The sequence below is a fragment of the Amyelois transitella genome, chromosome 2, assembly GCF_032362555.1.
Source record: "Amyelois transitella isolate CPQ chromosome 2, ilAmyTran1.1, whole genome shotgun sequence".
Classification (NCBI taxonomy): Eukaryota; Metazoa; Arthropoda; class Insecta; order Lepidoptera; family Pyralidae; genus Amyelois; species Amyelois transitella.
The window spans coordinates 6,079,751-6,093,282 of record NC_083505.1 but is presented as its reverse complement, the minus strand read 5'-3'; the positions used below and the strand labels follow the sequence as shown (position 1 = coordinate 6,093,282).

Genomic DNA, 13,532 nt, shown 5'->3' with positions numbered 1-13,532 from the left:
TCTGTCTGTCTGGAGACGCAACACGCATAATCCACTGGACCGATTTACTTGAAATTTGGTATGAACATTTAACACATGGAGACTTTCCTTTATAATATCAATATAGTAGTGATTAGACGTTTAGATCTCCGTTCAACGTTCATAGGAGTTCGCGTCGCAAACAAACATAGGTACCACCTACCTACACCGCACCGACCGTTGTGTTTTGCCGTGCGATATTGCATTGTGAACAGGCACGACACAATTTAGTACATACATACATATGGTCACGTCTATATCCCTTGTGGGGTAGACAGAGCCAATTGTCTTGAAAATACTGATAGGCCACGCTCAGCTATTTGGCTTAATGATAGAATTGAGATTCAAAAATAGCGACAGGTTGCTAGCCCATCGCCTTAAAATAGAATCCCAAGTTTGTAAGCCTATCCCTTAGTCGCCTTTTACGACATCCATAGGAAAGAGATGGAGTGGTCCTATTCTTTAGTCACAATTTAGTCATGATGTGTATTATAGTATAGTGTAGGTATATAGTTACTATGAAGCCCTGTTATTTGATATGATACTATAGGTACTGAGAATGTCAAAAGAACAACATCGATTCATCCTTTCGGAAATAACAATACTGCAGTACCTACATAATATATACACACGAAATAGTAAATATTTGCAATCTAGCGCTTTTTTGATACGATCTAGCGCCTTCTCGTCGGTGAGAGTTGACAGCATTCAATCCACATTCAATCAAAGTCGGCTGTCAGTGTCAGTGTCAATGTCAGTGTTCGGTAAGTACCTAGGTTACGTGTACAGTACAGAGATACACACGTAGGTACCTATCGCTTCGCTTCGTTGTGACGTGTCGTGCGTTGCGTGGTGCAGAGTGCAAGCAAACTGCAACACAAAACAAACAAGGGTGCAGCGAATTGCAAATAATTTATCGTGCGTGGTATTTGCTGGTGTACGTGTCCGTGGCCGCGTGGCGGTATCGTTGTTAGAGCTTGTTTAATAATTTGAGACCTATTCTGAATAATAAGTAGGTACTTACATAGACACCTAATCTCATACGAATATTGAAGGAAAAATAATTATATATTATTAGGTATCTACAATTGAATAAAGCTCAATTATTGAAAATGACCACGGCAGCAAGGCCCACTTTTGATCCGGCTAGAGGTGGACAAGGACGCGGCGAAAAGGATTTGAGCGCTATATCTCGACAGTACTCCAGTAGAGATCTGCCTGGACATACGAAATTAAAATACAGGTGAGTGATTTATCTGGACACTTTAAAGTTCAAAAGGATTGCTTGGATGGTTTGGTCATGTTGTAAGTATGGATGAAAGCAGGTCAACCAGGACGGAAGGCCAATTGAGACCAATGACTATTTTAGATTTTAATTTACACTAGTTTGAATACTAACCGAACTGCTCTTACGGCGAGGGAAAACATCGACCGATCCAACATGGGTTAGGTTTACGTGCAAAGGTTGCGGAGGTCAGATGGGAGTCGTTTCGTGTGAAATCCTGACTCACCCAATCCAGGATCCATGGTCAAAGGCATACCCCGGGCTCCTCTCCAGAGTGTTGAGGATGCAACCGGTTCTAATGCCAGGAGGAAGAAGATTTATGCAGCAACTGGTCCGAATATCTTAACTGCGTGTTGAATGTTCTAAAGGAAGTTGATTTAAATTTTAACAAATGATGTTATTCTTACTTTTTAGACACCGAGGACAAGGCACCACTGAAGAGTTACGATCAAGGGATTTTCGCAAAGAACTAGACGATAGAGAAAAAGAAATTAAAGGCCCGAGCACAAGAAGGCTAAATGAACCATCCGCAAAGAGAGCCAAAGTGGATCAAGTACCCGCTGCAATTTTGGATGCGGATGATCCCCTTGAAGGAGATACTTCAGAATCGGATGATTCCGATGATGACACTGCGGCATTATTAGAGGAATTGAACAAAATAAAAAAAGAGCGAGCAACAGAACAGGCAAAGAAGGTATGTAATTTTTAGTTTGATTATTTACATTTTTTGCGAGAACAGTTCGTTGTTAGTACCATCATTGTTAAATGAAATTTTGTTACGTCCTCACCTCTCTGGAGAGTAGGCAGGGTTTAATTTTTATTTTATTTCATTTGATACCTGCAAATGATGCCTATTTTCAACTAGAAAACTCTAAAAATCCAATTTTTAAAATAATACCTCAATACCAAGTACATACATATGTTTTATACCTTTCCAGTTTTTTGGAATGTCTTTTATATCTAATCATCACACAATCATACATACCTGCTGTTAATTTCAATCGTCAAGCTAAGCAGCCAAACATAGCCTTGAGGAGTTTTTTTATTAATAGTACAGGCAACAGTGCAGACTGTATTTTCTACCCAAGCTACTGCAAGGGATAAAGACGTGACATGTCACAAATAATGTAATTTTTGTTTTAGGAAGCTGAAAAGAAACGAGAAGAGGAGAGAATACGAATGGAAAACGTTTTTTCTGGGAATCCTCTGTTGAATTACTCGGGAGCAGAACAAAAAAATTATATGAAGGTGAAAAGAAGATGGGATGGTGATGTCGTTTTCAAAAACTGTGCTCGTTCTGAGCCACAAAAGAAAGGCAACACATTTATCAATGACTCACTTAGGTCAGAATTTCATAAAAAAACCATGGAAAAATATGTTAAATAATGATAGTGTTATTGATTTTTTTGAGCTCTTAATCTGTGATTAGTCTGCTACTTTTAGCAGACGATAATCTATTTGTTACATTTTAAAACAAAAAAAAAAAATGTTGTTTTCTTATCAGCACAGTATAATATTTTTCCATGATTTGTTATAGTGAGCCAACAAAAACTGTACGAAATCAGTATTAAACAAGCATTCTATACAATGCCTATGTATGGCTATGTATTAAAGGGCCCTAAGGCCGATGTCTCATTAGGTTAGGTGTTATGTATAAATATCAATTTTAATGAACGCTTTGTATTTTTTTATTTTTATATATGTAATTATGTCTTCATATTACCCCTTTGTTTTATAACATCTTAGATTAGAAGGGAGCGAAGCCCCGTGCAGAATTTTGTTTAAAATAATAATAGTATTAATTATCGTTTATGTAATTATTTGTATAAATTTTTTTTATGAACCTACTTGTATGGTTTTATTTTTACTACGCTTTTATATTAGCTTGGGTTGTATGTATGTATGTATGTATGTATGTATGTATGTATGTATGTAACGGAATCTTTGAGCTTAATTTTCACTGATTTCTAAACGTCTGATCAACTTGGAACTTTGCACACGTATCAAGGACCGATGACAATGCAATATTTTGATAAGAGTTTCTCATTATCCTTATTAAAACTGCCAGGATTAATAAATTCATTTTTAGATCCTTCGTATGAGAGTAAGAGAGACAGAGATAGCACCAGTGCCAGTAATCTCCATACAAGAAACCAAGAAGTTCTGACGTATAATGAGTCAAAAAGAGATGTAATATATTTCCATATAATGTTACTATTAACCTGAGGCTTCTTTATTTCATCGCATTGCTCCATTTAGAATTACCATTAGAAACCATAGTAGAATTAGTAGAATATTTTAAAACAATAAAAAATATATAAGTAATAAAACAAAAGTAATAAATGAAAATTGAACAACTAAATTTACAAAAATACAAGAATAAAGTTACTACCTACAGAACTTTGCGATATTTAATACGTATTTAACATATTAATGCAATTCTTGAATTAACATTAGGTATCTTTTGCCTATTTATAATAGCAACACTGTAATACTCGTTTGGAAAATGAGTGACAGTTTTTTATGTCAAATAAGTTTTGCAGTAAGTTTTGATTGAATTCGATTCGAACACCTGTAAACTTTCTTTCTGTTGTTTTTTACCGGTGCCTGTGTATTTACCTATTTGCACTTTGTTTTGTGGTGATAACTTGTCGTTATTTGGAGTTTGGAATCTTCCGTTGAGTCGAGCTTTGTTCTTCCGGATATTCGTGTGATTTTATCATCTGAGATTGGACTCTGACTGTGTTTACTGTGTTGTGCAGATATTTTGAGATAGGACTCCTGTAAAAAGTACCTTATTATTTGAGATAGGAGTCCCAAGTTTGTGTTTGTTTTTGTGAAAGACAGATTTAACAACAAAAGTGCCACGATGTCTTCAGATAAACTTTGTTGCGTTCCTGGTTGTAAAGGCAGTGGAGGTATGTTTGAAATATTTTTGTTCCTGTATCAATCTGCCTCTTAATCTTGTGGTTTGATTCCTGGCAAGGCCACAATCGAAAATTATTACGTTTGCTGGATAGTCAAAAATATTATTAACAGTGATTTATCACTATAAAATTCTTTTCAACTGGGTTTAACAATCATCATACATACATATAATCACGTCTATATCCCTTGCGGGGTAGACAGAGCCAACAGTCTTGTAAAGACTGATAGGCCACGTTCAGCTATTTGGCTTTAAGATAGAATTGAGATTCAAATAGTGACAGGTTGCAAGCCCATCGCCTTAAAAAGAATCATGATGATGAGAATATTATGAGATTTAATCCAATCAGGCCACATATAACTTTAAGAAAGTTAGTTGTGAAAACCTCCGGCGATGGGCGCATGGTTGCAAAAGTCTTTTCTAGTAAGATAGTTATACCAGAAGTGTTAACTTCCAAAAAATAATTGTATAAAAAAACTAGAAAACAACCCGTTTTATTGCAAATCGAACTAAAAAATAGAAAATAAATAATAGTTTAAAAAAAACTAAAAAACTACGCTTTTATTGCTAATCAAACTAAAAAATAGAAAATAAAAATTAATGACAAAGGAATTCAGTAGTAGCAAGTCGAACAATCAGTTATAGTCAGTTGTAGTAGTAATTACCTCGGATTAAAATTATAACAAATTTAAATTTATAAACAAAACAATTTAAATCAGAGTAAAAAGCGTGGGGTGCATTTTACTTCATTTTCATAACTCTCTTGTCATAAATATATGCTTATAGAATGATTTTAATATTTACTCCATCAGGCACCCCACGCTTTTTACTCTGATTTAAATTGTTTTGTTTATAAATTTAAATTTGTTATAATTTTAATCCGAGGTAATTACTACTACAACTGACTATAACTGATTGTTCGACTTGCTACTACTGAATTCCTTTGTCATTAATTTTTATTTTCTATTTTTTAGTTTGATTAGCAATAAAAGCGTAGTTTTTTAGTTTTTTTTAAACTATTATTTATTTTTAAACTACATCTACACCCTACTAAGGTGTTTTCATATTTGTCACAAGATCTGATGACGGGAACTTGTTGAAAAAGAGGCAACACTTACTGCAACTTACTGAACGCAACTTATACGCTTAGGTATAGGTATATGTATGTATTTATAAATTATTAAGTCATGGAGGAAGGCATGGCCTTCCAGTCTTTTCGAAAGTATATTTATATAGCGTTTTAGCAAAAAATTAAAATTCTTGATGACAATCCAATAGGATTTCGAAAAGCAAAATCTACTCTACTACATTAACAATGTACAAAAAAAATTATACTTAATAAAAATCGCCTTACGACACATTGAAGAGATGGCTCTATTATGACCGTTGGCTGCGTCTACACCTTAAGAGATGAAAACGTGATATAGGTAGGAGTAGGTACATAATATACATATGTATTATATTCAATCTGAAGAACAAAAAAATTGTACATTGTACATTGGATATTTTTCTTTTTATATTCTCAGTGGAATAAAGTTTTCTGTCTGTCTGTCTGGAGACGCAACACGCATAATCCACTGGACCGATTTACTTGAAATTTGGTATGAACATTTAACACATGGAGACTTTCCTTTATAATATCAATATAGTAGTGATTAGACGTTTAGATCTCCGTTCAACGTTCATAGGAGTTCGCGTCGCAAACAAACATAGGTACCACCTACCTACACCGCACCGACCGTTGTGTTTTGCCGTGCGATATTGCATTGTGAACAGGCACGACACAATTTAGTACATACATACATATGGTCACGTCTATATCCCTTGTGGGGTAGACAGAGCCAATTGTCTTGAAAATACTGATAGGCCACGCTCAGCTATTTGGCTTAATGATAGAATTGAGATTCAAAAATAGCGACAGGTTGCTAGCCCATCGCCTTAAAATAGAATCCCAAGTTTGTAAGCCTATCCCTTAGTCGCCTTTTACGACATCCATAGGAAAGAGATGGAGTGGTCCTATTCTTTAGTCACAATTTAGTCATGATGTGTATTATAGTATAGTGTAGGTATATAGTTACTATGAAGCCCTGTTATTTGATATGATACTATAGGTACTGAGAATGTCAAAAGAACAACATCGATTCATCCTTTCGGAAATAACAATACTGCAGTACCTACATAATATATACACACGAAATAGTAAATATTTGCAATCTAGCGCTTTTTTGATACGATCTAGCGCCTTCTCGTCGGTGAGAGTTGACAGCATTCAATCCACATTCAATCAAAGTCGGCTGTCAGTGTCAGTGTCAATGTCAGTGTTCGGTAAGTACCTAGGTTACGTGTACAGTACAGAGATACACACGTAGGTACCTATCGCTTCGCTTCGTTGTGACGTGTCGTGCGTTGCGTGGTGCAGAGTGCAAGCAAACTGCAACACAAAACAAACAAGGGTGCAGCGAATTGCAAATAATTTATCGTGCGTGGTATTTGCTGGTGTACGTGTCCGTGGCCGCGTGGCGGTATCGTTGTTAGAGCTTGTTTAATAATTTGAGACCTATTCTGAATAATAAGTAGGTACTTACATAGACACCTAATCTCATACGAATATTGAAGGAAAAATAATTATATATTATTAGGTATCTACAATTGAATAAAGCTCAATTATTGAAAATGACCACGGCAGCAAGGCCCACTTTTGATCCGGCTAGAGGTGGACAAGGACGCGGCGAAAAGGATTTGAGCGCTATATCTCGACAGTACTCCAGTAGAGATCTGCCTGGACATACGAAATTAAAATACAGGTGAGTGATTTATCTGGACACTTTAAAGTTCAAAAGGATTGCTTGGATGGTTTGGTCATGTTGTAAGTATGGATGAAAGCAGGTCAACCAGGACGGAAGGCCAATTGAGACCAATGACTATTTTAGATTTTAATTTACACTAGTTTGAATACTAACCGAACTGCTCTTACGGCGAGGGAAAACATCGACCGATCCAACATGGGTTAGGTTTACGTGCAAAGGTTGCGGAGGTCAGATGGGAGTCGTTTCGTGTGAAATCCTGACTCACCCAATCCAGGATCCATGGTCAAAGGCATACCCCGGGCTCCTCTCCAGAGTGTTGAGGATGCAACCGGTTCTAATGCCAGGAGGAAGAAGATTTATGCAGCAACTGGTCCGAATATCTTAACTGCGTGTTGAATGTTCTAAAGGAAGTTGATTTAAATTTTAACAAATGATGTTATTCTTACTTTTTAGACACCGAGGACAAGGCACCACTGAAGAGTTACGATCAAGGGATTTTCGCAAAGAACTAGACGATAGAGAAAAAGAAATTAAAGGCCCGAGCACAAGAAGGCTAAATGAACCATCCGCAAAGAGAGCCAAAGTGGATCAAGTACCCGCTGCAATTTTGGATGCGGATGATCCCCTTGAAGGAGATACTTCAGAATCGGATGATTCCGATGATGACACTGCGGCATTATTAGAGGAATTGAACAAAATAAAAAAAGAGCGAGCAACAGAACAGGCAAAGAAGGTATGTAATTTTTAGTTTGATTATTTACATTTTTTGCGAGAACAGTTCGTTGTTAGTACCATCATTGTTAAATGAAATTTTGTTACGTCCTCACCTCTCTGGAGAGTAGGCAGGGTTTAATTTTTATTTTATTTCATTTGATACCTGCAAATGATGCCTATTTTCAACTAGAAAACTCTAAAAATCCAATTTTTAAAATAATACCTCAATACCAAGTACATACATATGTTTTATACCTTTCCAGTTTTTTGGAATGTCTTTTATATCTAATCATCACACAATCATACATACCTGCTGTTAATTTCAATCGTCAAGCTAAGCAGCCAAACATAGCCTTGAGGAGTTTTTTTATTAATAGTACAGGCAACAGTGCAGACTGTATTTTCTACCCAAGCTACTGCAAGGGATAAAGACGTGACATGTCACAAATAATGTAATTTTTGTTTTAGGAAGCTGAAAAGAAACGAGAAGAGGAGAGAATACGAATGGAAAACGTTTTTTCTGGGAATCCTCTGTTGAATTACTCGGGAGCAGAACAAAAAAATTATATGAAGGTGAAAAGAAGATGGGATGGTGATGTCGTTTTCAAAAACTGTGCTCGTTCTGAGCCACAAAAGAAAGGCAACACATTTATCAATGACTCACTTAGGTCAGAATTTCATAAAAAAACCATGGAAAAATATGTTAAATAATGATAGTGTTATTGATTTTTTTGAGCTCTTAATCTGTGATTAGTCTGCTACTTTTAGCAGACGATAATCTATTTGTTACATTTTAAAACAAAAAAAAAAAATGTTGTTTTCTTATCAGCACAGTATAATATTTTTCCATGATTTGTTATAGTGAGCCAACAAAAACTGTACGAAATCAGTATTAAACAAGCATTCTATACAATGCCTATGTATGGCTATGTATTAAAGGGCCCTAAGGCCGATGTCTCATTAGGTTAGGTGTTATGTATAAATATCAATTTTAATGAACGCTTTGTATTTTTTTATTTTTATATATGTAATTATGTCTTCATATTACCCCTTTGTTTTATAACATCTTAGATTAGAAGGGAGCGAAGCCCCGTGCAGAATTTTGTTTAAAATAATAATAGTATTAATTATCGTTTATGTAATTATTTGTATAAATTTTTTTTATGAACCTACTTGTATGGTTTTATTTTTAAACTACATCTACACCCTACTAAGGTGTTTTCATATTTGTCACAAGATCTGATGACGGGAACTTGTTGAAAAAGAGGCAACACTTACTGCAACTTACTGAACGCAACTTATACGCTTAGGTATAGGTATATGTATGTATTTATAAATTATTAAGTCATGGAGGAAGGCATGGCCTTCCAGTCTTTTCGAAAGTATATTTATATAGCGTTTTAGCAAAAAATTAAAATTCTTGATGACAATCCAATAGGATTTCGAAAAGCAAAATCTACTCTACTACATTAACAATGTACAAAAAAAATTATACTTAATAAAAATCGCCTTACGACACATTGAAGAGATGGCTCTATTATGACCGTTGGCTGCGTCTACACCTTAAGAGATGAAAACGTGATATAGGTAGGAGTAGGTACATAATATACATATGTATTATATTCAATCTGAAGAACAAAAAAATTGTACATTGTACATTGGATATTTTTCTTTTTATATTCTCAGTGGAATAAAGTTTTCTGTCTGTCTGTCTGGAGACGCAACACGCATAATCCACTGGACCGATTTACTTGAAATTTGGTATGAACATTTAACACATGGAGACTTTCCTTTATAATATCAATATAGTAGTGATTAGACGTTTAGATCTCCGTTCAACGTTCATAGGAGTTCGCGTCGCAAACAAACATAGGTACCACCTACCTACACCGCACCGACCGTTGTGTTTTGCCGTGCGATATTGCATTGTGAACAGGCACGACACAATTTAGTACATACATACATATGGTCACGTCTATATCCCTTGTGGGGTAGACAGAGCCAATTGTCTTGAAAATACTGATAGGCCACGCTCAGCTATTTGGCTTAATGATAGAATTGAGATTCAAAAATAGCGACAGGTTGCTAGCCCATCGCCTTAAAATAGAATCCCAAGTTTGTAAGCCTATCCCTTAGTCGCCTTTTACGACATCCATAGGAAAGAGATGGAGTGGTCCTATTCTTTAGTCACAATTTAGTCATGATGTGTATTATAGTATAGTGTAGGTATATAGTTACTATGAAGCCCTGTTATTTGATATGATACTATAGGTACTGAGAATGTCAAAAGAACAACATCGATTCATCCTTTCGGAAATAACAATACTGCAGTACCTACATAATATATACACACGAAATAGTAAATATTTGCAATCTAGCGCTTTTTTGATACGATCTAGCGCCTTCTCGTCGGTGAGAGTTGACAGCATTCAATCCACATTCAATCAAAGTCGGCTGTCAGTGTCAGTGTCAATGTCAGTGTTCGGTAAGTACCTAGGTTACGTGTACAGTACAGAGATACACACGTAGGTACCTATCGCTTCGCTTCGTTGTGACGTGTCGTGCGTTGCGTGGTGCAGAGTGCAAGCAAACTGCAACACAAAACAAACAAGGGTGCAGCGAATTGCAAATAATTTATCGTGCGTGGTATTTGCTGGTGTACGTGTCCGTGGCCGCGTGGCGGTATCGTTGTTAGAGCTTGTTTAATAATTTGAGACCTATTCTGAATAATAAGTAGGTACTTACATAGACACCTAATCTCATACGAATATTGAAGGAAAAATAATTATATATTATTAGGTATCTACAATTGAATAAAGCTCAATTATTGAAAATGACCACGGCAGCAAGGCCCACTTTTGATCCGGCTAGAGGTGGACAAGGACGCGGCGAAAAGGATTTGAGCGCTATATCTCGACAGTACTCCAGTAGAGATCTGCCTGGACATACGAAATTAAAATACAGGTGAGTGATTTATCTGGACACTTTAAAGTTCAAAAGGATTGCTTGGATGGTTTGGTCATGTTGTAAGTATGGATGAAAGCAGGTCAACCAGGACGGAAGGCCAATTGAGAACAATGACTATTTTAGATTTTAATTTACACTAGTTTGAATACTAACCGAACTGCTCTTACGGCGAGGGAAAACATCGACCGATCCAACATGGGTTAGGTTTACGTGCAAAGGTTGCGGAGGTCAGATGGGAGTCGTTTCGTGTGAAATCCTGACTCACCCAATCCAGGATCCATGGTCAAAGGCATACCCCGGGCTCCTCTCCAGAGTGTTGAGGATGCAACCGGTTCTAATGCCAGGAGGAAGAAGATTTATGCAGCAACTGGTCCGAATATCTTAACTGCGTGTTGAATGTTCTAAAGGAAGTTGATTTAAATTTTAACAAATGATGTTATTCTTACTTTTTAGACACCGAGGACAAGGCACCACTGAAGAGTTACGATCAAGGGATTTTCGCAAAGAACTAGACGATAGAGAAAAAGAAATTAAAGGCCCGAGCACAAGAAGGCTAAATGAACCATCCGCAAAGAGAGCCAAAGTGGATCAAGTACCCGCTGCAATTTTGGATGCGGATGATCCCCTTGAAGGAGATACTTCAGAATCGGATGATTCCGATGATGACACTGCGGCATTATTAGAGGAATTGAACAAAATAAAAAAAGAGCGAGCAACAGAACAGGCAAAGAAGGTATGTAATTTTTAGTTTGATTATTTAAATTTTTTGCGAGAACAGTTCGTTGTTAGTACCATCATTGTTAAATGAAATTTTGTTACGTCCTCACCTCTCTGGAGAGTAGGCAGGGTTTAATTTTTATTTTATTTCATTTGATACCTGCAAATGATGCCTATTTTCAACTAGAAAACTCTAAAAATCCAATTTTTAAAATAATACCTCAATACCAAGTACATACATATGTTTTATACCTTTCCAGTTTTTTGGAATGTCTTTTATATCTAATCATCACACAATCATACATACCTGCTGTTAATTTCAATCGTCAAGCTAAGCAGCCAAACATAGCCTTGAGGAGTTTTTTTATTAATAGTACAGGCAACAGTGCAGACTGTATTTTCTACCCAAGCTACTGCAAGGGATAAAGACGTGACATGTCACAAATAATGTAATTTTTGTTTTAGGAAGCTGAAAAGAAACGAGAAGAGGAGAGAATACGAATGGAAAACGTTTTTTCTGGGAATCCTCTGTTGAATTACTCGGGAGCAGAACAAAAAAATTATATGAAGGTGAAAAGAAGATGGGATGGTGATGTCGTTTTCAAAAACTGTGCTCGTTCTGAGCCACAAAAGAAAGGCAACACATTTATCAATGACTCACTTAGGTCAGAATTTCATAAAAAAACCATGGAAAAATATGTTAAATAATGATAGTGTTATTGATTTTTTTGAGCTCTTAATCTGTGATTAGTCTGCTACTTTTAGCAGACGATAATCTATTTGTTACATTTTAAAACAAAAAAAAAAAATGTTGTTTTCTTATCAGCACAGTATAATATTTTTCCATGATTTGTTATAGTGAGCCAACAAAAACTGTACGAAATCAGTATTAAACAAGCATTCTATACAATGCCTATGTATGGCTATGTATTAAAGGGCCCTAAGGCCGATGTCTCATTAGGTTAGGTGTTATGTATAAATATCAATTTTAATGAACGCTTTGTATTTTTTTATTTTTATATATGTAATTATGTCTTCATATTACCCCTTTGTTTTATAACATCTTAGATTAGAAGGGAGCGAAGCCCCGTGCAGAATTTTGTTTAAAATAATAATAGTATTAATTATCGTTTATGTAATTATTTGTATAAATTTTTTTTATGAACCTACTTGTATGGTTTTATTTTTAAACTACATCTACACCCTACTAAGGTGTTTTCATATTTGTCACAAGATCTGATGACGGGAACTTGTTGAAAAAGAGGCAACACTTACTGCAACTTACTGAACGCAACTTATACGCTTAGGTATAGGTATATGTATGTATTTATAAATTATTAAGTCATGGAGGAAGGCATGGCCTTCCAGTCTTTTCGAAAGTATATTTATATAGCGTTTTAGCAAAAAATTAAAATTCTTGATGACAATCCAATAGGATTTCGAAAAGCAAAATCTACTCTACTACATTAACAATGTACAAAAAAAATTATACTTAATAAAAATCGCCTTACGACACATTGAAGAGATGGCTCTATTATGACCGTTGGCTGCGTCTACACCTTAAGAGATGAAAACGTGATATAGGTAGGAGTAGGTACATAATATACATATGTATTATATTCAATCTGAAGAACAAAAAAATTGTACATTGTACATTGGATATTTTTCTTTTTATATTCTCAGTGGAATAAAGTTTTCTGTCTGTCTGTCTGGAGACGCAACACGCATAATCCACTGGACCGATTTACTTGAAATTTGGTATGAACATTTAACACATGGAGACTTTCCTTTATAATATCAATATAGTAGTGATTAGACGTTTAGATCTCCGTTCAACGTTCATAGGAGTTCGCGTCGCAAACAAACATAGGTACCACCTACCTACACCGCACCGACCGTTGTGTTTTGCCGTGCGATATTGCATTGTGAACAGGCACGACACAATTTAGTACATACATACATATGGTCACGTCTATATCCCTTGTGGGGTAGACAGAGCCAATTGTCTTGAAAATACTGATAGGCCACGCTCAGCTATTTGGCTTAATGATAGAATTGAGATTCAAAAATAGCGACAGGTTGCTAGCCCATCGCCTTA

General features: G+C 35.8%; 3 protein-coding genes across 3 annotated transcripts; all 3 read left to right on the top strand.

Annotated features, from left to right (window-relative positions):
* Positions 1–369: 369 nt before the first annotated feature.
* LOC132901899 (protein CWC15 homolog A-like) lies at positions 370–3,168 on the top strand. The gene is made up of 3 exons (XM_060945039.1): positions 370–1,261; positions 1,718–1,997; positions 2,447–3,168. The coding sequence occupies exons 1-3, from the start codon at positions 1,131–1,133 to the stop codon at positions 2,687–2,689; spliced, it is 654 nt and encodes a 217-aa protein (XP_060801022.1). The 5' UTR covers positions 370–1,130; the 3' UTR covers positions 2,690–3,168.
* A 2,973-nt stretch (positions 3,169–6,141) lies between these two features.
* LOC132902200 (protein CWC15 homolog A-like) lies at positions 6,142–8,935 on the top strand. Its single transcript, XM_060946319.1, has 3 exons — positions 6,142–7,033; positions 7,490–7,769; positions 8,219–8,935. Exons 1-3 carry the CDS (start codon positions 6,903–6,905, stop codon positions 8,459–8,461), a joined length of 654 nt encoding a protein of 217 aa, XP_060802302.1. The 5' UTR covers positions 6,142–6,902; the 3' UTR covers positions 8,462–8,935.
* Positions 8,936–9,822: 887 nt separating this feature from the next.
* Positions 9,823–12,616, top strand: LOC132902202 (protein CWC15 homolog A-like). Its single transcript, XM_060946325.1, has 3 exons — positions 9,823–10,714; positions 11,171–11,450; positions 11,900–12,616. The coding sequence occupies exons 1-3, from the start codon at positions 10,584–10,586 to the stop codon at positions 12,140–12,142; spliced, it is 654 nt and encodes a 217-aa protein (XP_060802308.1). The 5' UTR covers positions 9,823–10,583; the 3' UTR covers positions 12,143–12,616.
* Positions 12,617–13,532: the final 916 nt, after the last annotated feature.